Source organism: Mirounga angustirostris, unplaced genomic scaffold (genome assembly GCF_029215605.1).
Source record: "Mirounga angustirostris isolate CCGP_5_RB_7025 unplaced genomic scaffold, mMirAng1.0.hap1 SCAF_14, whole genome shotgun sequence".
NCBI lineage: Eukaryota > Metazoa > Chordata > Mammalia > Carnivora > Phocidae > Mirounga > Mirounga angustirostris.
Window position 1 is genome coordinate 76,119,210 of NW_026991722.1, and position 25,923 is coordinate 76,145,132.

Consider the following 25,923-nt stretch of genomic DNA (forward strand, 5'->3'; position numbering starts at 1 on the left):
TACTTTCCTCTTAGAACTGCCTTTGCTGCATCCCAAAGACTTTGAATAGTTGTGTTTTCATTTTCATTGGTTTCCATGAATTTTTTAAATTCTTCTTTAATTTCCTGGTTGACCCATTCATTCTTTGGTAGGATGCTCTTTAGCCTCCATGTATTTGAGTTCTTTCCGACTTTCCTCTTGTGATTGAGTTCTAGTTTCAAAGCATTGTGGTCTGAAAACAGGCAGGGAATGATCCCAATCTTTTGGTACCGGTTGAGACCTGACTTATGACCTAGGATGTGATCGATTCTGGAGAATGTTCCATGGGCACTAGAGAAGAATGTGTATTCTGTTGCTTTGGGATGGAATGTTCTGAATATATCTGTGAAGTCCATTTGGTCCAGTGTGTCATTTAAAGTCTTTATTTCCTTGTTGATCTTTTGCTTAGACGATCTGTCCATTTCAGTGAGGGGGGGTGTTAAAGTCCCCCACTATTATTGTATTGTTGTCGATGTGTTTCTTTGCTTTTGTTATTAATTGCCTTATATAATTGGCTGCTCCCATGTTAGGGGCATAGATATTTACAATTGTTAGATCTTCTTGTTGGATAGACCCTTTAAGTAGGATATAGTGTCCTTCCTCATCTCTTATTACAGTCTTTGGTTTAAAATCTAATTTGTCTGATAGAAGGATTGCCACCCCAGCTTTCTTTTGGTGTCCATTAGCATGGTAAATAGTTTTCCAGCCCCTCACTTTAAATCTGGGGGGGTCTTTGGGTCTAAAATGAGTCTCTTGCAGACAGCATATCGATGGGTCTTGTTTTTTAATCCAAGCTGATAGCCTGTGTCTTTTGATTGGGGCATTTAGCCCATTTACATTCAGGGTAACTATTGAAAGATAGGAATTTAGTGCCATTGTATTGCCTGTAAGGTGACTGTTACTCTATATTGTCTGTGTTCCTTTCTGGTCTATGCTGCTTTTAGGCTCTCTCTTTGCTTAGAGGACCCCTTTCAAGATTTCTTGTAGGGCTGGTTTCGTGTTTGCAAATTCCTTTAGTTTTTGTTTGTCCTGGAAGCTTTTTATCTCTCCTTCTATTTTCAATGACAACCTAGCTGGATATAGTATTCTTGGCTGCATATTTTTCTCATTTAGTGCTCTGAATATATCCTGCCAGTCCTTTCTGGGCTGCCAGGTCTCTGTGGATAGGTCTGTTGCCAATCTAATGTTTCTACCATTGTAGGTTACATATCTCTTCTCCCGAGCTGCTTTCAGGATTTTCTCTTTGTCTCTGAGATTCGTAAGTTTTACTATTAGATGTCGGGGTGTTGACCTATTTTTATTGATTTTGAGAGGGGTTCTCTGTGCCTCCTGGATTTTGATGCCTGTTTCCTTCCCCAAATTAGGGAAGTTCTCTGCTATAATTTGCTCCATTATACCTTCTGCCCCTCTCTCTCTTTCTTCTTCTTCTGGGATCCCAATTATTCTAATGTTGTTTCATCTTATGGTATCGCTTATCTCTCAAATTCTGCCCTCGTGATCCAGTAGTTGTTTATCTCTCTTTTTCTCAGCTTCTTTATTTTCCATCATTTGGTCTTTTATATCACTGATTCTCTCTTCTGCCTCATTTATCCTAGGAGTTAGCGCCCCCATATTTGATTGCACCACATTAATAGCCTTTTTGATTTCGACTTGGTTAGATTTTAGTTCTTTTACTTCTCCAGAAAGGGTTTCTCTAATAACGTCCATGCTTTTTTCAAGCCCAGCTAGTATCTTTAAAGTGATGATTCTGACCTCTAGATCTGACATCGTACTAATGTCCGTATTGAGTAGGTCCCTGGCAGTTGGTACTACCTCTTGTTCTTTTTGTTGAGGTGATTTTTTCTGTCTTGTCATTTTGTCCAGAGAATAGATTAATGAGAGAACGAAATGCTAACAGGGTAACAACGTTCCCAGAAAATATACTCTAAACAAATCAGAAAAGACCTGAAGCAGTGGGAAAAGAAAGGGAAAGAGAGAAAAAAGAAAAAAACAAAAAAAAGAAAAAGATAAAGATAAAAACAAACAAAAACAGAACAAAACAAAAAAAAAACAGAATGTGATCAAATATGATCAGGCTGGTATAGAGATCAGTGCCACACACTACATTTTGGGTGTATTTTGGTCTGTTAGAATAAAGTGCCTCCCAAAATTTTAAAGAAAGAAAAACTTATATATGTACAAAAATAAGGGTTGATATGATGAAAGGATGGAATATGACTATAAAGATGGAAATTATAAAAAATTTTATAAAAGGAATTGATAAGAAGTTGTTCGAAAAAAGAAAGAAGAGGATTTAAAAAAAAGGGGGGGGAAAAGGGAGAGAATGTGATCAGGCAGGGGAGTAGGAAAAAAACCATACATTAGAGATTTAGGGTATATTTTGATCTGTTAGAAGAAACTATCTCAAAATTTTAAAGAGAGGATAACTTATATATATATGCCAAAAATACAGGTAACTACTATGAAGGGATAGAATATGACTCTAAAAATGAAAAATAAAAATGTTTTTTTTTTTTTAAAAAGGGATTGATAAGATGTTGGTTGAAAAAGGGAAAAAGAAAAATTTAAAAAAAAAAAGTTAAAAAAAAAAACCAACTTAACTTTGAAAGACTACAGAATCATGATAAAAGAGCCTTGAATTCGGGCGCCTGGGTGGCTCAGTCGTTAAGCGTCTGCCTTCGGCTCAGGTCATGATCCCAGGGTCCTGGGATCGAGTCCCACATCGGGCTCCCTGCTCGGCAGGAAGCCTGCTTCTCCCTCTCCCACTCCCCCTGCTTGTGTTCCTGCTCTCGCTGTCTCTCTCTCTCTGTCAAATAAATAAATAAATAAATCTTAAAAAAAAAAAAAAGCCATGAATTCTAGGTGCATTATTCCCCTAGCACTGGAGTTCTGCCTTTCTCATTGATCGGTAAACTTGGTCTTGGCTGGCTGTTCTTGCTGATCTTCTGGGGGAGGGGCCTGTTGCCGTGGTTTCCAAAAGTCTTTGCCGGAGGCGGAATCGCCCCGCCCCTGCACGGTCCGGGCTAAGTAATCTGCTCGGGTTTGCTCTCCAGAGATTTTGTTCCCTGCAAGCTTTCCGTACAGCTTTGGAGGCCGAGAACTAGGGCCCCGCTCCTCAGTGCGCCCCCAGAGAAAAGCTGTCAGTCACTCCCCTCTCCCCAGTCTCTGGCCGCACTCCGTGCTCACCCGGCCTGTGACCGAGCGTTTCTATCTCTGGCACCCGACCCCGGGTGGAGTCTCCAAACCCAGCAGATCCCTGTGGTGCGCTCCCGCACCGCTCCTCCCGGGGGAAAAAGGTGAATCTCCTCGGATCTGCCGCTTGTTGGGTCCCTGCTGGAGGAGCAGTGGTCTGACTGTGCCGCAGATCACAGTTTATGGCAACCCTGAGCTGAAAGCCCCAAGCTGATAGAGTTTATCAGGAGGGAAGACAACAGGGAATACTGAAACATTAATCTGATACAGTCTATAGATTTTTGTATTCTAAAGAAAACTTAGATATTGAGAATTATTTAAATAATATATTCCCCGAAAACCTCCAAGTTAATCCTGAATATCCAAATGCTGAAGTTTTTTGAGCACATTCTCAGTCCCAAGCTTTACTTATGAATTTCTACTTCTGGCCAAGATGGAATAACAAGAACTCAATTTACCTTCCTGGCAAACAAACAAAAAAGACAGACAAAATATTTCAAACAACAGTTTTAAGACATTAGACATCAGATAACAAAGTCAGTGATCTCTGAAACATGGGAAACATGAGATGAACCATAGAACTACCTCAGCTTACTTTTTTTTTTTTTTAAGATTTATTTATTTATTTGAGAGAGAGAGAGAGTGCATGCCCGTGGGGGGGGGGGGGCAGGGCAGAGGGAGAAGAAGAGGGAGAGGAAGAAAATCTCAAGCAGGCTCCATGCTGAGCATAGAGCCGGATAGGGGGCTTGATCTCACAATGCTGAGATCATGAACTGAGCCAAAATCAAGAGTTAGCCACTTAACCAAACAGAGCCACCCAGGTACTCCGACTTCAGCTTACTTTCTAAAGAGAGTTCCCATGCTACTGTACAGGAAGAAAAAACTGAGGAGAGCTTGGCTAACTCTGAGTTGAGGAGATAGAGGTGAGAATCCAGGAAGACAAAGGCTGCTAGAGTTCACAGAACAGAGTGCTGGAGAGGAAAGAGCTGCTCAGAGCACCCCGGATATTTGCAGAGGCTCTTCCTAGAGTATTCAGCCAAGTACTGATTGATGCATGTATATAAGGGAAATATCCAAAGCCAAAAGAACTATCTAAAAGTATTACAGAACAGTATCTAGAGTTCACATAGGGCCAAAAATAGTTCCTACCACCAAGATTCAAAAAACTGGTAATTCAAAAGGACATAAGGTAGAGTACTCAGGAAGACTGTGGCTCAGTTGTGAGAAATAATTAGCCTGAGACTAAGCATCACTCCAGAACTAACTAAAAAATCATAAAAGCAGGATCTGAGAGATTCAAGCTATTTTAAGTAATTTATCTAAATCCAAGGACAAAATTCAATAATGGTTATAGGTATACAGAAATATCTAGTATACCCCAAAAATAAAAGTCACAGTGTCTGACATCCAATAAAAGATTAGATGCAAAGAGGGAGTAAAACACGACCTATACAGAGGAGAATAATCAATCAATTGAAACCTACCCAAAACTGAAACAGATATTAGAATTAGCAGTAAAAGACAATAAAATAGTTATAATATTCTGTCCCATATTTTTAATAAGTAGAAACATGGAAGATATTTTTAAAGACCTTACTTGAGCTGCTAAACATGAAAACTACAATGGATCAGAGTAAATATACAGATTAGACACTGCAGAAGAAATGACTAATGAATCTGAAAGCATAATAGAAAATATTCAAAATGAAAAACAAAGCAAAAAAAAAAAAAGAATCCAAAAACTGAAAAAGCATCAATGAACAGTGGGAAAGCTTCAAGCAGCATTATATATAGGTAATAGGATGCCTGAAAGGAGTACAAGTGGTGGGGGAAAGGGAAACAGAAAACATATTTGAAGAAATAATGGACAAAAGCTTTCCAAATTTGATGAAAACTATAAACTCATAGATACAAAGCTCAAATTATCCCAAGGAAAAGAAATATGAATAAAATGACACCAAGGCCCATCATAATCAAATTATTCATTTTTTAAAGATTTTATTTATTTATTTGTCAGAGAGAGCGAGCGAGAGAGTGCACACACACACAAGCAGTGGGGAATGGCAGGCAGAGGGAGAAGCAGGCTCCTCGCTGAGCAAAGAGCCTGATGTGGGACTGGATTCCAGGACTCTGGGGTCATGACTTGAGCCGGAGGCAGATGCTTAACCAGCTGAGTCATCCAAGCATCCGAAATTATTCATTTTTAAAAGAAAAATCTTAAAAGCAACCAGAGGAAAAAAGATGCAGAGAGGAACAAAGATATAGTATCAGATTTCTTAAAGGAAAACAGTTCAAGCAAAAAGACAGTGAAGCAATATGTTAAAGTACTAAAATTTTCTAGAAAGTCTATACCCAGCAAATATACTCTCAAAAACAAAGGCAAAATAGACATTTTCAAACATAAAAAAGCAGACCCACAACATAAGATGTGTTAAAGAGTATGCTTCAGGCAGAAGAAAAATGGTATCACACAAAAATCTGAATCTACACAAAAGAATGAAGAACACTGGAAATAGAAGGTATAAAAGATTTTTTTCTTATTATTTAAATCTCTGTAATGATAATTAACTGTTTGAGCAAATATAAAAATATATTGTGAGCTTTACAGTATACAAATAATACATGACAATAGCATAAAGGCCAGGAGAGGAGAAATGAAAGTTACATTGTAAGATTCTCACCCTATATGTGAAGAGATATATCACTTCAACTATGATAAGTTAAAATGTATACTATGAATCCTGTAACACAACCACTAAAGTAACACAACAAAGGGTTTTAGCTAATAAGCCAACAAAGGAGATAAAAGGTAATAATAAAAATAGTATATTAAGCCAAAGAAGGCAGAAAAAGGAAGAAAAGGGAATAAATAACAGAACAGAAAACAAAGAGCAAAATGATAGATTCAAATAAAATAGTACAAATTAAGTGTAAGTGGCCTAAAAACCACAAATAAAAGGCAGAGATTGTTGGACTGGATAAAATACTAAGACCTAAATATATGCTGCCTACAAGAAGTGCATTTTAAATAAAAATATACAAATAATTTAAATTTACAAGGAGGTAAGAAGATATACCATGCTAATGATAACTGAAAGTGAAACAACAAAACAGTAACAAAAGGTGAAATGGCTATATAAATATCAGGAAAAAAAGGAAATTACAGAGCAAAGAATATTACCAAGGATAAAGGTCATTTCATCATGGCAACTTGTTCATCTAATCAAGAGAATATAAAAATCTTAAATTTGTATACTCCTTAGAAGAGAACTTCAGAATACATGAAGCAAAAACTAATAGAACTAAAATGGGAAATAGATAAACCCACAATTATTATCAGGAAAATCACTATCTCTCACTAATGAATACAATAAGTAGACAGACAATCAGCAAGAATTTTTTTTTTTTAATTTTTTTTGAAGATTTTATTTATTTATTTGACAGAGACACAGCGAGAGAGGGAACACAAGCAGGGGGAGTGGGAGAGGGAGAAGCAGGCTTCCCGCGGAGCAGGGAGCCCGATGCGGGACTCGATCCCAGGACCCTGGGATCATGACCTGAGCCGAAGGCAGACGCTTAACGACTGAGCCACCCAGGCGCCCCAATCAGCAAGAATTTAATGGACTTGAAGGTCACTATCAATCAACCTGATATAACAACATGTATAGAACATTCCATCCAATGACAGCAGAATACATCCTAAAATCCATACCTAACCTCAAGGGACCCTGAGATTGTTTTGGCTAAAACAATCTTTTTTAAAAATTTAAATTCAATTAATTAACATATAATGTATTATTTGTTTCAGGGGTACAGGTCTGCAATTCATCAGTCTTATATAATACCTAGTGCTCCTTACAATGCATACCCTCCCCAATGTCCATCACCCAGTTACCCCGTTCCCCCACCCCACTCCCTTCCAGCAATCCTCTGTTTCCTAAAATTAAGAGTCTCTTATGGTTTGTCTGGGGCGCCTGGGTGGCTCAGATGGTTAAGCATCTGCCTTTGGCTCAGGTCATGATCCCAGTGTCCTGGATCAAGCCCCGCATCGGGCTTCCTGCTCAGCGGGGAGCCTGCTTCTCCCTCTCCCTCTGCCTCTCTCCCTGCTCACGCTCTCTCCCTCTCTCTCTCTCTCTCTGTATCTGTGTCTCAAATGAATAAATAAAAAAATCTAAAAAAAAAAAAAAATAAGAGTCTCTTATGGTTTGTCTCCCTCTCTGGTTTCATCTTGTTTCATTTTTTCCTCTCTTCCCCTATGAACCTCTGCCTTGTTTCTTAAATTCCACATATCAGTGAGATCATATGATAATTGTCTTTCTCCGATTGACTTATTTCGCTTAGCATAATACCCTCTAGTTACATCCACGTCATTGCAAATGGCAAGATTTCATTTTTTTTGATGGCTGCCAAAACAATCTTTAAAAAGAAGAACCAAGTTGGAGGACTTGCACTTCCCAGTTTCAAAACTTAGTACAAAGTAACAGTAATTAAAACAATTAAAGAAAAAAAAAAACAATTAAAGACAGACATATAGAATTAATGGATCAGAATAAAGAGCCTGGAATAAAATGTCACATATAAGTCATATGATTTTAAACAAGAGTGGCAAGATCATTTAGTGAGGAAAGGACAGTCTGTTTAGCAAATGTTATTTAAAAAACTGAATATCCACATGCACATGAATGAAGGTGGACACTTACCTTATACCATATACAAAAATTAGTTTAAAATAGATCAAAGACTTAAACCTAAGAAGTAAAACTATAAAACTTCTAGCAGAAGACATAGGGGAAAATCTTCATGACACTGGACTTGGCAATGATTTCTTGAATACAACATCAAAAGCACAGGTAACAAAAGAAACAATGTATTGGACCACATCAAAATTAAATATTTCTGTGCATCAAAAGACATAATCTACAGAGTGAAAAGGCAACCTATGAACGAATGGGAGAAAATATTTATAAATCATGTATTTGATAAGGAATTAATATTCATAATACATAAAGAACCCCTATAAATCAACAACAAATTTAAAAATGGACAAAGAACTTGAATAAACATTTCTTCAAGGAAGATATACAAATGGTCAACAAGCACACAACAAGATATTTAACATCACTAATACCACTAATCTTTAAAGAAATACAACTCAAAAACCACATTATACCACTTTACTTCCATTAGGATAGTTATTTAAAACACACACACACACACACAAAACCAGAAAACAACTGTTAATGTGGATATGAAGAAATTAGAAACTTTATGCAGTGGAACTGTAAAATGATGCCACTGTTATGGAAAACAATATGGTGGTTCCTCAAAAAATTGAACATAGAATTATCATTTGATCCAGCAATTCCACTTTTAGATATATACTCATAAGAATTAAGAGTAAGGGCTCAAACAGGTATTTGTATACCCATGTTCAAAGCAGCATTATACACAATAGCCAAAAGATGGAAGTAACTCAAGGGTCCATCAATGGATGAATGAATAAATAAAATGTGGTATAATCATGCAAAGGAATATTATTCAGCCTTATAAAGGAATGGAATTCTGACATATGCTACAACATGGATGGACACTGAATACATTAAGCTAAGTTAAATAAGTTAGACACAAAAGGATGAATATTGTATGATTCCACTGATAGGAGGTAATTAGAGTGGTAAATTCATACAGACAGAAAGAATGGTAGTGCTTGGTGGGAGAAGTGGAATCATTGGATACAGAGTTTCAGTTTGGGATGATGAAAATTTCTGGAGATGGATGGTGGTGATAATTACACAATAATATGAATGTACTTAGTATCACTGAACTGTGCATTTAAAGATTTTTTTTTAAGATTTTATTTATTTATTTGACAGAGAGAGAGAGAGAGTACAAGCAGGGAGAGAGGTAGGGAGAGGGAGAAGCAGGCTCCCGCTGAGCAGAGAGCCCGACACGGGGCTCGATCCCAGGACCCCGGGATCATGACCTGAGCCGAAGGCAAATGCTTAACAAACTGAGTCACCCAGGCGCCCCTGAACTGTACATTTAAAAATGTCAAGATGATAAATTTTGTTATGTGTTTTTTACCACAATTTTTAAAAAATTTAATGATTAAAATGGTTTTATGTTATGCACGTTACCACAATTAAAAAAATAAAGCTGGGGGTGTCTAGGTGGCTCAGTTGGTTAAGCATGGACTCTTGATTTCAGCTCATGTCATGATCTCAGGGTCATGAGATCGAGCCCTGCATCAGGCTCCGAGCTGAGCATGGAGCCTGCTTAAAATTGTCTCTCCAGGGAACCTGGGAGGTTCAGTTGGTTAAGTATCTGCCTTCAGTTCAGGTCATAATCTCAGGGACCTGGGATCGAGTCCCATGTCCAGTTCCCTGCTCAACAGAGAGTCTGCTTCTCCCTCTCCCTCTGCCCTCCCCCCCACTGTGCTCTCTCTCTCAAATAAATAAAATCTCTTAAAAAAAAAAATTCTCTCTCCCTCTGACCCTCCCCATCCACATGCTCTTTCTCACTCAATAAATAAATGAATGAATAATAAACAAATAAATATAACTAAATAAGCTAATGTTTTTTAGCCCTCTTCAGCCCATCCCTCCCATTGATTACAAACAAAAACTCTGGGAAAAATATAAAAATTAACTACTTGAAGACTGAAAAGTAAAAATCAAACAAGGAGTCAAATATGGAGAAGCAAACTGCACAAAAGTGAGTTTCCCAAACTTTTCTCTCTTGCTGTCTTACAGCTTTTCCTCAAGTGTGCATCCCAGTCATGATGCTTCTCAATGAAGGCACCTAAAACTCTAACAGAAACCTATGTTCTAAGCCACATAAACCAGAGAATGTCCCCCTTCAGGCAGGAAAGTGTGGGTGGAATCCCAAAAGTGACAGAGCAAGAAAAGCAGATGTCCTAATTCTGTGTATGATTCCATATAAGTCTCAACCTAACCACTACACTATACATGCACATGACAGCCCAAAACCAGCATAGCTAAGGCTTAGAGAACTAGGCTTAGAGAACTTGAACCTAAAAATGATGAAGTGAAATTCACATTCTAGGGTGCCTGGGTGGTTCTGTTGGTTAAGTGACTGCCTTTGGCTCAGGTCATGATCCTGGAGTCCCAGGATCAAGTCCCGCATTGGGCTCCCTGCTCAGTAGGGAGTCTGATTCTCCCTCTGATCCCCCCCCATCTCCTGCCCCCTCTCTCTCTCAAATAAATAAATAAAATTGTTAAAAAAAGAAATTCACATTCTAAACCTAATCAGGTTGACTGTCTGCTAAGCAAAAACATTAGCATTCTCCAGAGAATTACAAAAGAACCCAGAGTCTATGCTACGTAGCATTCACAATGTCCAAGATGAGATCCTAAATTACTTGACACACAAAGAACAGAAATTTGTCACCCATTATCATGGAAGAAGACAATCAACAAACACCAACTTAGAAATAGCCAGATATTGGATATATCCAACTAAAATTTTTAAAAGCAACTATTGTCATTCATATGCTCCATGAGATAAAGGAAAATAAACTTGAAATGATTTTGTGGGGTGATGGAAATAGAAATGTTTGTTATCTTAATTGTGGTAATGATTTGATAGGGGTATACATATATTAAAAAAGATAAAATTGTACACTTTAAATAGTGTGGTGTAGGGGCACCTGGGTGGCTCAGTCAGTTAAGCGTCTGCCTTTGGCTTGGGTCATGATCTTGGGGTCCTGTGATTGAGCCCCACATTGGGCTCCCTGCTCAGTGGAGGCTCTGCTTCTCCCTCTTCCTCTGCCCTCCCCCCATTCATGTTCTCTCCCTCTCTCAAATATTTTAAAAATTAAATAAATAAATATATGTTGTTTATTGTATGTACAGCTCAATAAAGTTGTAAAAAAAAGAAACAATCATACCTATGCCAAGCACAAGGTAAATATTATTAATGACCATTTTACAGACTAGGAGACTTAAGTTCAGAAATTAAGTATTTGCCTAAGGTTACAAAGTTAACTGTGTTCAGAATTCTATGCAGACTTTTTTTACTTCCAAAGCTATGTTATTTCCTTAGCTGAGAAAATAATACAGTGTTACTCAATTTATGAGATATTAGGAGGATTGAATAAAGTATGTTTCTATGATACTAAAATTCATATGAGATAGTTAACTTATATTAGTACATGGATTTCATACCACCAATTACATGTTATAATTTTCCTACTAAACTGAAAGAAATATTTCCACTAGTAACAAATCTCAAAGGAAACACATTAACAGTGAGTACAGATTGCATTTTAACCTCTACTTTTTCACTAGCAAGTCTGAGAAATATAAGAAACATTATATACAGATGGCACTGTGTGGGTTAATCTACTGATAAAATCTGTGAAATATCTATAATCCATACATAATGATACGTAGTATTTCCCAATTTAAGCCACTGCTTATTATATTCTTTTAATAAAAACCATGCATTAATCGCAAGATGTTGTTAAAGACAATTTCATTACATGGAAATACACTCATACTATGTTAAAAAAAAAAAGCAATTTACAAAAAATTACTTGTTTTAAAATGCATATACCTACAGAGAAAAAGATTGGAAAGATATATAATACATATAAAATATTGTGGGTGATTATGGGTGATTTTAATTATCTTTTTGCTTCTCTGAATTTTCCACCCTTTCTATAATAAACAAGTAGTGTTTTTTAATATGGAAAACCATTAAGAGCTATTGTTTCAAAGTGTAACAACAAACAAAAGGGCCCCACTTACCAAGATGGATTATCTTTGCTTTCTATTTAGGTCTGAGTATACCTGTCTTACAAGATACAGTCACAGTCTAGTACCACTCACCTGTCCAACTGCTTGCAAGTTATAGCAGACAATGTCCTTATTGGCTGCTGAAGTTCCATAAAGAAGTGCCTCAGTGAGCCAGCATATCCCCAGGAGAAGGTCAGAGAAGCTCAGATAAAAGAGTGGCCTTATCTGTCAAAGCAACAAGAGCCTCATTTCATAAATGATGTAACTAGGAGAATGTAACAATCAATTATTTTTATGTTATACCTTTCTAGTAAAAACCTGGGCCACCATTTTTCTGGGGTCTCTGTCATTGGTGGACTGTGGGGAATGTAAAGGAATACTCCAGGTAGGCAGGAATACATAATTGCAACTATCCCAATTGTCCTGGAATCAGACTACTCATGGATAGACTAGCATTGGAACTTCTTCCTCATAAACATATTCCTTCCTCAGATATAGGGACAAAGGAAAAAATGGGCAGATAAGGAATTTTGTGATGGGAGACACACCACAAATAGAAAATTAAAAGTGCTCTAGTTGCACAGCCAACATCCAACAATAGGAAATGAGATCATCGGCTGAGTTTTGGGATATGGTTAAGGACTCAAGAAAAAAAAAACAGGTTTTTAAAATCTTAATATAGTTTAACTTGCATTTTTCTTTTTCTTTCCTTTATTGAAAAATTGTAAGATATTTAGTGTGCAATGGGATGATTTGATATACATGTGCATTGTGAAAGGATTTCCCCAAGTTAACACCTCCATCACCACACACATTTACTTTTTTTTTTTGATGAGAACACTTAAGTTCTACTCTCTTAGCAAATTTCAATTATACAACACAATGTTATCAACTATAGTCACCACATTATACATTAGATCCCCAGACCTTATTCATCTTATTTTGTCAATGAAAACTCAAGAGTAGGAAAAACATCAGTATGAATTGTATATGCTGCTTTTCAATTTCTGACCCCATCAGTAAAGTTTGTCCTTCTTTATCACTTTCTAGTATTCTTCCCCTTTTGGCCTCCCTACTCCCACATTTCTAAAAATAGTATTGGTTAGCCTACAGAGAAAATTATAAAATGTTTATTGAGAGACACCAAAAGAGATCTACAGTGAACAAATATACTATGCTCATGGATTGTAAGACCTAAGATTACAAAAATGTTGGTTCTCCCTAAACTGATACATAGATTAAATGCAATATCAACTGTATCTCAACATATTTTCTTGTGGAAGTTGACAAGCTGGCTCTACATCTGATATAGAAATACAAAATATAAAGATAACCAAGACATTCTTAATGAAAGAGGAAAAAGAAGACTTGTCCTACACATAGCAAAACTTAATATAAAGCTAGAGTGCAGATACTGTGGTCCTAGCACAGGGATAAATAAGCAAATAGACAAATGAAACAGAATCAGAGCTCAAACAAACCTAAGCATAAATAAAAACTTTTTATACATGATAGAAGTGGCTTTTTAAAAAAGATTTTATTTATTTGACAGAGAGAGAGAGCTCGAGAGAGAGCACAAGCAGAGGGAGCAGCAGAGGCAGAAGGAGAAGCAGACTCCCCACTGAGCAGGGAGCCCGACGCGAGGGTCAATCCCAGGACCCTGAGATCATGACCCAAGCCATCTGAGCCACCCAGGTGCCCCTAGAAATGTCTTTTTTTGAACATTTTCATTTTACTATTATTGTTATTATTATTATAGTAAACTCTACACCCAATGTGGAACTCACACTCACAACCCTGAGATCAAGAGTTGCAGGCTCTGCTGACTGAGCCAGCCAGGCAACCCATAAGGCGGCTTTCTGGATCAAGAGAGAAAGGATAGTCTTTTCAAAATATGATGTTGCAACAACTGGGGGTCTGTATGGATAAAAATAAAAGTGGACCCCTACTTTCTATCTCACACACTCAAAAATGAGTTCCAACTGGTTTAAATAACTAAATGTGAAAGGCAAGAACCATAAAAAATTTTTTTTAGATAATAGAGGAGAATGTCTTCAACTTCTGGCCAGGGAAATTTTTCCTAAACAAAACAAAAAGGCTCTAAAAGGAAGTAATTGAAAAATTCAACCAGTGAAAAAGAAAAATGTGTCAAAAGACACCATAAAGAAAAAGACATGCCACAAAATGGGAGAAGATTATTTGCAACACATAAAACTGACAAAGGACCGGTATCAAAACAATATTAAAAATAAAAACAAACAAAAACTCTTACAAAGCAATTAAAAAAAACCCAGTAGAAAAAAATAGGCAAAACGTGTGAACAGGTACTTAAGAAGAAATCCAAATGGTCATAAACATATGAAAATATGCCCAATATCATTAGTAATCAAGGAAATGAAAAAATTAAATCTACAATGAGAAAAAAAATTCTATATTCATGGTAAAAATTTTTAAAGTCTGACAATATCAAGGATTAATGGAAACATGAAGCAATGAGACCTTTCATACCCTCTGGCACAACCATTTAGCAAAAGTTTGGCATTATCTAGGAGATATGCCTCTCCTACAGCAATTCTGTCATTAGGTAAATACACTAGAGAAATGTTTGCATGTGTGCACCAGAAGACATGGACAAGATTATTTATAGCAATACAGATACATAAATTATGATATGTTCAAAATACAGAATGCTAAACATCAGTGAAAAAGAAATGAACCAGAGCTTTACACAACATGAATAAATCTTACAAATAACACTGACAAAAAACAGCAAATCACAAAACTATATAAAAAATACATACAATATTAGTCCATTTACAAAAAGTTAAAAAATGAGCTGAACTAAATTGTTTAAAGATACATACATTGACAAAACTGTACATAAAAGCAAAGAAATTATAATCACAGAAGTTGGGACAGTGGTTATCTCTAGAAGTGAGGACGAGATTTGTGACCAGTAAGGAGCATAGTAGGTTGACCAGTAAGGAGCATTTTGGTACAGACAATTTCTATTTCTTGTCCATAGTAGTTATAATCATTCTTTAAGCAGTACATACAAGTTTTATGCTTCTAATCCATATCTGATATATATCACAAGAAAAAGTAAATTAAAAATTTTTTTAGGTTATTACCACATACTACCTAATATAAAAACTAATCTCACCTGTACAAAAGGGAAGTTTTCTAATTCCCCTCTTCCAAATGAGAGGAAACCTAAGATGCTATACCTTGCAAACAGGGGTAAATGGTCAAGTTGCTTTGGCTAACAGATACAAAAACAAGTGAAATAACATTTTAAACTACATTTAATAAATATCAGATATTATTATTATTTTTAGCATATATAGCCTTTGCTCTGGGTAAGCCTACTAAAATTCCAACTAGATGGCACATTCACAGATTCTACTGGCCCATGACCTTCCACAAGTTTATAACTGTTAATGGGTAAAAAATTAAAACTGAACACAAAATAAACTCCGGAGGAGAAAGGCAGCCAAGAGACTTTTGTGAGCAAGAATGTAATTTTGTTTATGGTCATTGATTCAATAAATAGCCTTATAAAGAGAGAGCTGTTTGCCACTAAAACATACCTAAAGTCTTTGGCAGGGAAATGGAGGATAAAAAGAGGTTTATATAACTTCACTCATGCTTGGAAAACAATGAGTTCTAGTAACAGGAGATAAAGTCAATCAAGTAAACAACAAAAATTAACCGAGTACCTACTAAAATCAAGAAAAATTTCACCCTGCCTATGTTCACAAGATACTATGTTGAATGTAATACAAAGAAAGGTTCGGTATAGCCCATGGTTTAAGGAAAGTGCAATCAAGCACAGTGTGCAGTACTTAGGCAGACACATAAAAGCCTAAGACATAGTCCTAAATATGAAAGCAAAAACTCTTTTTAAAAAACATGCATAGGGATGTCTGGGTGGCTCAGTTGGTTAAGTGTCTGCCTTCGGCTCAGGTCATGATCCCAGGGTCCTGGGTTCGAGTCCCGCTTTGGGTTCCTTGTTCAGAAGGGAGCCTGCTTCTCCCTCTGCCTGCCGCACCCCCTGCTTGTGCTCTCTCTCTCTCTGACAAATAAAAAAAATAAAATCTTTTTTTAAAAATGCCTAATTTGTACCTAATTTAAATCAAGAGCAGGATAAGGGGTAGGGCAGGGAGGATGTGCATTGTGTGAAAGGCTTTCCCTGGGGAGGTTCGGGTCCAAGTCTGTGCTGGTGAGGTTCATAGGAATACTCTTCTAAAACCCTGCTTCCCAATATTTCTATTCAAATGAAATCAGGTTACAAAGAATATCAAAAGTGATCTTCTTGGGCAAATTAAGTCACATAAGTGTAATAAAGTATCTGCCTTGAGTGTTATTTAACAATGGCTAGTCTGGCCACTTTCTTCTCCAGTTTGCTTCTCTGAGTCATTGTTTCATCAGCTAGTCCCCTCAAAGATTCCCTATGGATTTCTCCAATTTACCATATTTATTTTTAATTTAATAGACTATTTTGGTCTTTTTCAGATTATTACTTCCATGTGTTTTTTGCTGTTAAAAATATTCTTTGATAGGGACGCCTGGGTGGCTCAGTTGGTTAAACGACTGCCTTCGGCTCAGGTCATGATCCTGGAGTCCCAGGATCGAGTCCCACATCGGGCTCCCTGCTCAGCGGGAAGCCTGCTTCTCCCTCTGCTCGTGCTCTCTCTCTCTGACAAATAAGTAAATAAAATCTTAAAAAAAAAAAAAAATTCTTTGATGGAGGAAAAAGGAAAACTGGAGGATGGTTGACATTCTTAACCTGGAAAAATTGGAATTTTTCCTACACCAAGAAAACAGAATGTGTGGGAACCAGTGAACTAGTGGTTGCTAAGGTCCTTTAGGCTCTGGTTATGTGAAAGGTATGAGAACTGAAGCCAGAGAAACTAAAGGTCACATCCTAGGCGAAACTAGATCCCACATCTTTATAAAGCTCTAACCCGTTGTCACGCCAGAAGTCACCTTAGAGCAGTGGCTCTCAGCCAGGAGCAATTTTGCCTCCCCCAGGAGACATCTGGCAATATTTGAAGATATTTTGGTTTTTACAACCTCAAAGGTAGGGGGAGGTAGTTTGCTTCTAGCATCTAGTGGGTAAAGTCTGCTAAACATCCTAATGTGCAGACAGCCCCCTATAACAAATAATCATCCAGTCCAACAGATAAATAATGCAGAGACTGAGAATCTCTGCTTAGCTCTCTCTACTACATAACTAATACTTTATTAACTTAATCATGTATGAATTCAAATTTCAGCAAAGGAGACAAACATTAGGGAAATCTGAATCACAGAAAGATATGTGGTCCAAGATTACTTTGGCAGGCAATGACAAAACAGTACCAAGACTTCTACTCTCCAGTTTTACTTACATAGTCACAGTCTATGTCTGAAATTCAAAATCCTATCTTCATTAGGTATCATATTTCAGTGGCTTAAAAAGCATATATGGAGAAAGGCTTTGGAACAAGACAATCCTATCCTCAAATTCTAGCTCTAACAACTTACTGGCTACAAATAAGACCTTAGGAATGTCCCTCAACCTTACTAGGATTCCATTTCTTCACTATAATATGAGATTAATAATATCCTCCTCACAGAGTTGTTTTAAGGATTAAATGAAAAATGTATTTAAAACACTGAGCACATCTGTCTAGAATACAATAAATACTAAATACTGTGTTTAATTTGAAGGGGGACTGTAGTTAAGAGTTGGACTTTTGAAAATCTGTTCTGCTACTTACTGTAAAATTTGAACAAGTTATTTCATGACTTTGAGCCTCAATTTCCTCATCTGTGAAATGGAGCTAATATCATCCTTCTCATGGGAGAGTGATGAGAGCCAATAAGATAAAGTTTGTAAAGCACCTAGCATACTTGGAACTCAGAAAGTGTTCAACATACAGAACTATTTTGATTACTAAAGTGGGCCTAATAAAACCCAATCACATTTTCCACATACAAAAGCTCTCCCATTTACATCCTGAACTATATTTTGTCTAATTTTGTGCCATTTGGCCTGGTTAGAGAAGTAGTTGTTACATTTCTCTTAAAATCTTTTCATAGCTAGGAAATACATCTCTCTTCCTAGTCCTCTCTCAATCAGGAAGGTTTTTTGTTTGTTTACACCTTAAATATATATAAATTTTGTTTGTCAATTATACCTCAATAAAAGGAAAGTTTTTTTACTTGATCTTTTTGGTATGAATAATTTTACATAGGATGTATTTTTACTCTGTTTTCACCATTAAATTGTAATTACCTAGAAGGCCTGAGCAACAAACCTAATACTTTTTGGACAACAAAGTCTCTGAGCTATTTCCTAGCCCCACTAGCAATGTTACCAAGATATCAGTATCAGAAAACTCACCTCTTGGCAGGACCATACTGTGCTTAGAGTGACTAGAGGCTTCAAACAACTGTTTCCTAACTTTAATAATCAATGAATAGCAAAAAAGTGTACTTTTTAGTAGGCAATCTCTCAGTATTCAAAGTTATAGTTAAAATAATTACCTAGAAGAAAAGGGAAACCTATTGACTTGTCTAAAATATCTCAATGTATCATAATGACAAATTTACAAGTAATTCATAGAATTATTCCATTATTTATGGTCACACTTCTCTTATTTATTTCAAAAGCTAAGTCACTCAACATTCAAATCCAACCCAAAAAGAGTTTGCTCACCTCTGGAGATTTCTGTATATTCTGGAATATGGCATAGGCAATAAGTGAACTTGAGCCTATAACACTGACAGAGATAAAAGATAATCATTAAAAGAGGACTATTGGGGCTCCTTCATTTTTCCTAATGATTTTTTATAGCTTTACTGATATATAATAGATGTAAAATAAATTGCACATTTTTCTAAAATATGGAATGCTTCATGAATTTGTGTGTCATCCTTGCATAGGGGCCATGCTAATCTTCTCTGTATCATTCCTACTGATTTTGCAAATCAATCCTGTTGACCAAGTCCTTTGATTTTCATTTTTTTTTAAAGATTTTATCTATTTATTTGAGAGAGAGAGAATGAGAGAGAGCACATGAGAGGGGGGAGGGCCAGAGGGAGAAGCAGACTCCCCGCAGAGCAGGGAGTCCGATGCGGGACTCGATCCAGGGACTCCAGGATCATGACCTGAGCCGAAGGCAGTCGCTTAACCAACTGAGCCACCCAGGCGCCCAAGTCCTTTGATTTTCAGATGTCATTCCTCAATCTGGTTTTTTTGTTATTGTTGATGTTACATTTTATTAATCAGAAAATATCAACATGGGGGCGCCTGGGTGGCTCAGTTGGTTAAGCGACTGCCTTCGGCTCAGGTCATGGTCCCGGAGTCCTGGGATCGAGTCCCACATCGGGCTCCCGGCTCAGCGGGGAGCCTGCTTCTCCCTCTGACCCTCTCCCTTCTCATGCTGTTTCTCTCTCTCTCTCAAATAAATAAATAAATAAATAAAATCTTTAAAAAAAAAAAAAAAGAAAAAGAAAATATCAACATGGTAAAGAACAGCATTTCTCCCTAAAGAGTAAAAGCAAATACCCAGGGGGAAAATGCAGAAAACTTTAGAATTCTACAGCTTTGCTTCTACTACTTTAAACAGTCATAGTACATGAGATTAAATAAATTTACCTCAGAGTAGCCATAACAAATTGTATCCACTGTATTGCAGAAAAAACCTAAATAAAACAAGAGAGTAAAATTAAAACTTATACATTTAATATCCAACCTTACTCCAATTTCACCGTTTATTAACTGTGCAGAGCACAAAGTCTTCAGTGTCTAATCAAAATACCCTACAAGTCTGAGAAGGAGCAGAAAGGCCTCTGGAAAGGCAAGGTGGCTCCTTGTGTCCTCTCTTATGCTCCATCTCTGGAAACAGTAAGATAAAAAGAACAGAGAGGTGGACAGAAAATGACTAAATGAAAAGAGAGTTGGATGAGAAGATTTAAAAAGGAAAGAATAAAATTAAGACGACACAGGAAAAGTTAAATTTTGAGAGAGAATAGACAGATGTGTGAAAAGAATGGGTAAAAGGAAAGGTAAACAAATACTATATATAGTCGGCTGAGAGCTAGAGAAAAAATAGAATAGTAAGCAATAAAGAAACAGGAAGAAGTAGTAAAGAGATACTGCGAGTGAAAAATACAGAACAAGGAGGAAAAAAGGTGGAGCAAAAAGAAAGAGACAATTTATAATCTCACCAAGTCCCAATTGTCCTCCAGAATGCTAGCCTCGAGCAGGAAGGCCATAGGGACTTCAGCCCCAGCTCTGCTTAAACAGCCCAATCCTTCTCAGGTTCTGAATCTTGAAGCACTGAACAAGTGGCTCCACCCCTAGCCCAGCTGGGCCCCTCCCTACCAATACTGCCCTGTATCTTGAGGACAAGGAAAGAAGGTGGGGACAAGTGGAGGAGAAAGCCAAGCAGAAAGAACAAAAATAGAAAGAGCAGGTGACAAGGAAACAAAGTTCTAAAAAGCGTTAAGAATTGTAAGAAGAGGAAGAGACAGGAATAATAAAATATAGAGAGAATGGTGAAAAGATAAATAGAGCTGCAAGACAGAAGTGGAACAGAAAAAAGGGAGAGAAAAATAAGTAAGGAGGTCTGCTTAAAACTTGCCCCATTTAGGGACAAAAGCCTGGGATGGAAAAGAGAGACTGCATATTAAAGCAATCAATAAATTTTTAATAATACCAAGAAAAGCTGTGAAGAGAAGGTGTTGTTAATATCTCATATTTAATAGTAACATCTGAAATATTCTGTACCAAAAACTCCCACCAGAAATATATTAACTTACATGATTCATTTAATATACTTATGTTTATATAACCACTCTGTATAAAGCATTGTGCCACAGAAGATACAAATAAGAGACAGACCCAGACTTCCAGGAGCTTATAACATAGTAGGAAACATGGCCTGAATACCAGAATCTCAAATTATCTGCATACAAAAAAATACACACTGCCTATCATTTGAACAATATTCGGAAGAACTGGTGAAATTTGGACAAAGACTATGGTAAGGAGAAAGCAGAAGGAAGAACATTTCATTTATATAACCATTTATCTTTCATCTAACTATACTTTCATACACTCTACAAATATTTATTGATAACATAAATTGGATCATTTGCATAGGTTCAGTGATTTAGTGATTTAAATATGTGATTCATTTATTCATATGAGGTTAATATACGATTCATTTATTCACCATAGTGTGGAGTAGAAGAAGGGACATCGTTAAATAGAGGTAGGTTCTGGTGGGAAACTGTTAAATTGGAGGTAGGCTCTAACCACTTTGCTTAGATCATTAGATAAACAGGGGCAGGTGAGTGGCTCAGTCGTTAAACATCTGCCTTCAGCTCAGGACATGATCCCAGGGTCCTGGGATGGAGCCCCGTGTCGGGCTCTCTGCTCGGTGGAAAGCCTGCTTTTCCCTCTCCCGCTGTGTCTCTCTCTATCAAATAAATAAATAAAATCTTTATTAAAAAATCATTAGATAAACAAAAAACACAAGTAGATTTCTGGTTCAGAAATCCCTACCATAAGGTCTCAGGGAGTGTTCTGAGGCCTCTAATCATATATCTATCTAATAAGGGTGAGAGGACTAATGACAGTCTCACCAAGTGATAAGAGAATGTTTTTGGACAAAGGACTCTTGTTCAATCAAGAACAATCTCAGATTGTTCAAGGAACAACCATGCCAAATCAGTCTGCTGCTCCTGACATTAAGAACTTTTCTCTCTTGCCACCTCTTCTAAAATGTCTTATGCCACTGACCAAATTCCCATGTGGGGATTTACCTTTCCATTTTTCTCTCTAGATTAGTACCCTGTTTTTTGTATATTTAGCATCATTCCCCCTTGAAATATCTTTTGAAACATAATCTTCCCATCTTCCTTTTCTGCAAGGGCTAACCCAAGCCCAAATGAAGTGAGTGATACTTATTTTTAGTTTTCTCTTCTTTCACTTAGCTCCTTAGTAAGCTCAGAAACATCACAGCTCACTTAATGTAATGGGTTACTACATTTCATGTATCAATTAAATTAACAGATATTCATTAAACGTCTACCATGAGCAAGTTACTACTGTGGATACAAAGTCAAGAAAGACACCTTCCTAGTAAAATATTTTTTATTTAAGCAAAACCTAAATACGATTTCTAGTAATAACATCTACCAATTATCAAGTGCTATCTATGTGTAAGGCTCTATGCTAAGCATTTTAATTGTCAACACAACCTTTGAGGTAAGAAGTAATATTCCCATTTTTTAAAAAAAATTTTAGTAGACTCTACACCCAATGTGAGGCTTGAACTCACGACCCTAAGGTCAAGAGTCCCATGTTCTACCAACTGAGCTAACCAGACACCCCAGTAATGTTCCCATTTTTCAGATGAAGAAACTGAGGCTTAAAGAAGTCACTTCTAGGGCGCCTGGGTGGCTCAGTTGGTTAAGCTACTGCCTTCGGCTCAGGTCATGATCCTGGAGTCCCGGGATCGAGTCCCACATCGGGCTCCCTGCTTGGCAGGGAGTCTGCTTCTCCCTCTGACCCTCCTCCCTCTCATGCTCTCTGTCTCTCATTCTCTCTCTCTCAAATAAATAAATAAATAAAATCTTTAAAAAAAAAAAAAAGAAGTCACTTCTAGTGGTTACAGAGTTACCAAGTGGTACTCAAATCAATTCAAATCCAGTCATTCTGACTTCAATAGTTTGCACTCTTAACACACACAATATCCTAATGGAGAACTAGTTAATAGGAACACAGGGAAAGATAATGTTAAAAATTAATGGAACATCAGGGCGCCTGAGTGGCTCAGTCAGTTGGGCATCTGTCTTCAGCTCAGGTCATGATCCCAGAGCCCTGGGATTGAGCCCCACATCGGGCTCCCTGCTCAGTGGAGAGCCTGCTTCTCCCTCTGCCTGCCACTCTATCTGTGCTCTCTATCTCTCTGTCAAATAAATAAATAAAATCTTTTTAAAAAAATTAATGTAACATCTGGGATGCCGAGGGAGCTCAGTCATTTAAGCGTTTGCCTTCAGATCAGGTCATGCTCCTAGGGTCCTGGGATGGAGTCCCACATCAGGTTCCTTGCTCAGTGGGGAGCTTGCTTCTCCCTCTGCCTGCAGCTCCCCCGGCCTGCTACTTGTGCTCTCTGACGAATAAATAAATAAAGTCTTAAAAAAAAAAACAACTAATGTGGGGTGCCTGCGTGGCTCAGTAGGTTGAGCATCTGCCTTCGGCTCAGGTCATGATCTCAGGATCCTGGGATCCAGCCCCATGTCGGGCTCCCTGCTCGGTGGGGAGCCTGTTTCTCTCTCCTTCTGCCCCTACCCCCACCCCGTGCTCTCTCTAGCTCTCTCTAATTGATAAATAAAATCTTAAAAAAAAAAAAAAAACTAATGTAACATCAAGGTAGCTCTTTTATTAGGCAATTGCTTCTTAGATATAACAAATGCATAAGCAACAAAAGAAAAAACAGATAAATTGGTCTTCTTCAAACTTAAAAAATTTTCTGCTTCAGAGGATACCATCAAGAAAGCCACAGAATGGAAAAAAATATTTATAAACCATACACCTAATAATGGACTTATATAAAGAATATATAAAGAACTCCTACAGGGGCACCTGGGTGGGTCAGTCAGTTAAGCCTCTGACTCTTGATTTTGGCTCAGGTCATGATCTCAAGATGATGGGATCAAACCCCACGACAGGCTCCATGCTCAGCAGGGAGTCTGCTTGAGATTCTCTCTCCCTCTCCCCCCACTCACATGTACACTCTCTAAATAAATAAGTAAATAAATAAATAAATAAAATCTTTTAAAAAAAACCTCCTACAATTCAATAATAAAAATACAACCCAATTTAAAAACGAGCAAAGGGCGCCTGGGTGGCTCAGTCGTTGTGTCTGCCTTCGGCTCAGGTCATGATCCCAGGGTCCTGGGATCGAGCCCCAAATCAGGCTCCCTGCTCTGCAGGAAGCCTGCTTCTCCCTCTCCCACTCCCCCTGCTTGTGTTCCTGCTCTTGCTAGCTCTCTCTGTCAAATAAATAAATAAAATCTTAAAAAAAAACGGGCAAAGGTTTTAAATAGAAATTTCTCCCCCCAAATAAACAAATGACTAGTCACCATAGGAAAAGATGATTGACATCATAAGCCAGCAGGGAAACAGATTAAAATCACAATGAGATAACATCTCATTTTATTATAGCTATCTCATTTTATTATAGCTTTATAATAATATCTCATTTTATTATAGCTATCTCATTTTATTATATATAATATGCTCTTGCTATCTCTCTGTCAAATAAATAAATAAAATCTTTAAAAAAAAAAGATAGACAATAGCCAAGTGTTGCTGAAAATGTGGAGGAATAGAAACTCTTATACACTGCTGGTGAGAATGTAAAATGCTGCAACCACTTTGGCAGTTCCTCAAAAGGTTAAACATATATGACTCAGCTGCTAGGTATAAACTCAGTTCTACTTCTAGGTATATACCCATGAGAAATTAAACATATGTCCACACAAAAACTTGAACACAAATGTTTATAATGTTGTTATTCATAAAAGACAAAAGGCAGAAACACAAGTGTCCATCAACTGGTGAATGGATAAATAAAACGTACTATAACCACATAATGAAATATTATTCAACAATTAAAAGCAAAGAAGTACTGATGCATTCTACAACATGAAGAACCTTGAAAACATTATGCTAAATGAAAGAAGCCAATCACAAAAGACCACATATTCTATGATTCCATTTGTATAAATGTCCCAAACAAGCAAATTTATAGACACATAAAGTAAATTAGTAGTTGCCTAGAACTAGGAAGGTTAATTTGGGAGAGAATGGGGAGTGACTACTGATGGGCACAAGATTTCTTTTTAGGGTGACAAAAATATTCTAAAATTAGGCAGTGGTGATGGTTGCACACTTTATGAATATACTAAAACTCACTGAATTGTACACTTTAAAAGGATAAACTGTAAATAGGAACATTTTATAGGGATACAGTAATTGTCCCTTGCTGAAATTCATGGTGTAATGATTAATGGATAACATGTTTCTGTCTTTCCTACTGAAAAGAATAATATTTAGAATAAAAAGTGTAAAACAAACATTGTAAGAGGGAACTGAAGATAAAGATTGTAAGAGAGCACCTGACTGCTCTAAATGAATCCACCACTCCTGGTCTGAACAAATTACACTTTAGGACTTTGATAAAACTTGCAGGTTAACCCAATAAACCACTGAATGAAATCCGAGAGTTTGTGTAAAAATGGGAAAATTGTTAGGAATTGTAGAAAATTGTAGAAATTTCTAGAAATTATATAAAATTGGTGATAACTAAATTTTTTATTTTTATAAGGAGAAAGGATGGTGGAATCTGAAAACCGTAGGTCAAAGATCTCAGTACTGATCCCAAATAAGATTCTAAAATGAACTATCTAAAAGGTGTGCTTTTAAACAATTAAAAAAAAGTAATCTCTAAAAATGGATTTATAAAAAAATCATGTCAGACTACCCCACTCTCTCTTTGGATAGAATTACCAGACACAGTATATATGGTATTTTGACAAAGCATTTGCTGAGAAATTTCATGATATAAAAGTAAGGAGAGACACCTGAGTGGCTCAGCTGGGTGAGTGTCCAATTCTTGGTTTCGGCTTAGGTTGTGATCTCAGGCTCATAAGATCAAGCCCCACGTCAGGCTCCACATTCAGCAGGTCTGCTTGGGATTCTCTCTCTCCCTCTCCCTCCACTCCTCCCCTGCTTACACTCTCCCTCTCTCTCGAATAAATAAATAAAATCTTTAAAAAAAATAATGAGGGGTGCCTGGGTGGCTCAGCTGGTTAAGCATCTGCCTTCAGCTCAGGTCATGATCTTAGGGTCCTGGGATCTAGTCCCGCATTAGGCTTCCTGCTCAGC

At 37.1% G+C, this 25,923-nt stretch overlaps 1 protein-coding gene and 1 non-coding gene across 2 annotated transcripts in view; both read right to left on the bottom strand.

Annotated features, from left to right (window-relative positions):
- TMEM116 (transmembrane protein 116) overlaps nucleotides 1–20,260 on the bottom strand; it is a 65,879-nt gene extending 45,619 nt beyond the window's left edge. The window contains exons 1-4 of the mRNA XM_045887633.3: nucleotides 20,190–20,260; nucleotides 19,618–19,664; nucleotides 18,676–18,739; nucleotides 12,063–12,194 (exon numbers count right to left, since the gene is read on the bottom strand). Coding sequence (XP_045743589.1) covers nucleotides 12,063–12,194; nucleotides 18,676–18,739; nucleotides 19,618–19,664; nucleotides 20,190–20,237 — 291 coding nt within the window. The 5' untranslated portion in view covers nucleotides 20,238–20,260. The remainder of the gene's footprint in view (nucleotides 1–12,062; nucleotides 12,195–18,675; nucleotides 18,740–19,617; nucleotides 19,665–20,189) is intronic.
- Nucleotides 18,858–18,961, bottom strand: LOC123853298 (U6 spliceosomal RNA). Its single transcript, XR_006793082.1, has one exon. It is a non-coding gene; the product is annotated as a U6 spliceosomal RNA (small nuclear RNA).
- Nucleotides 20,261–25,923: the final 5,663 nt, after the last annotated feature.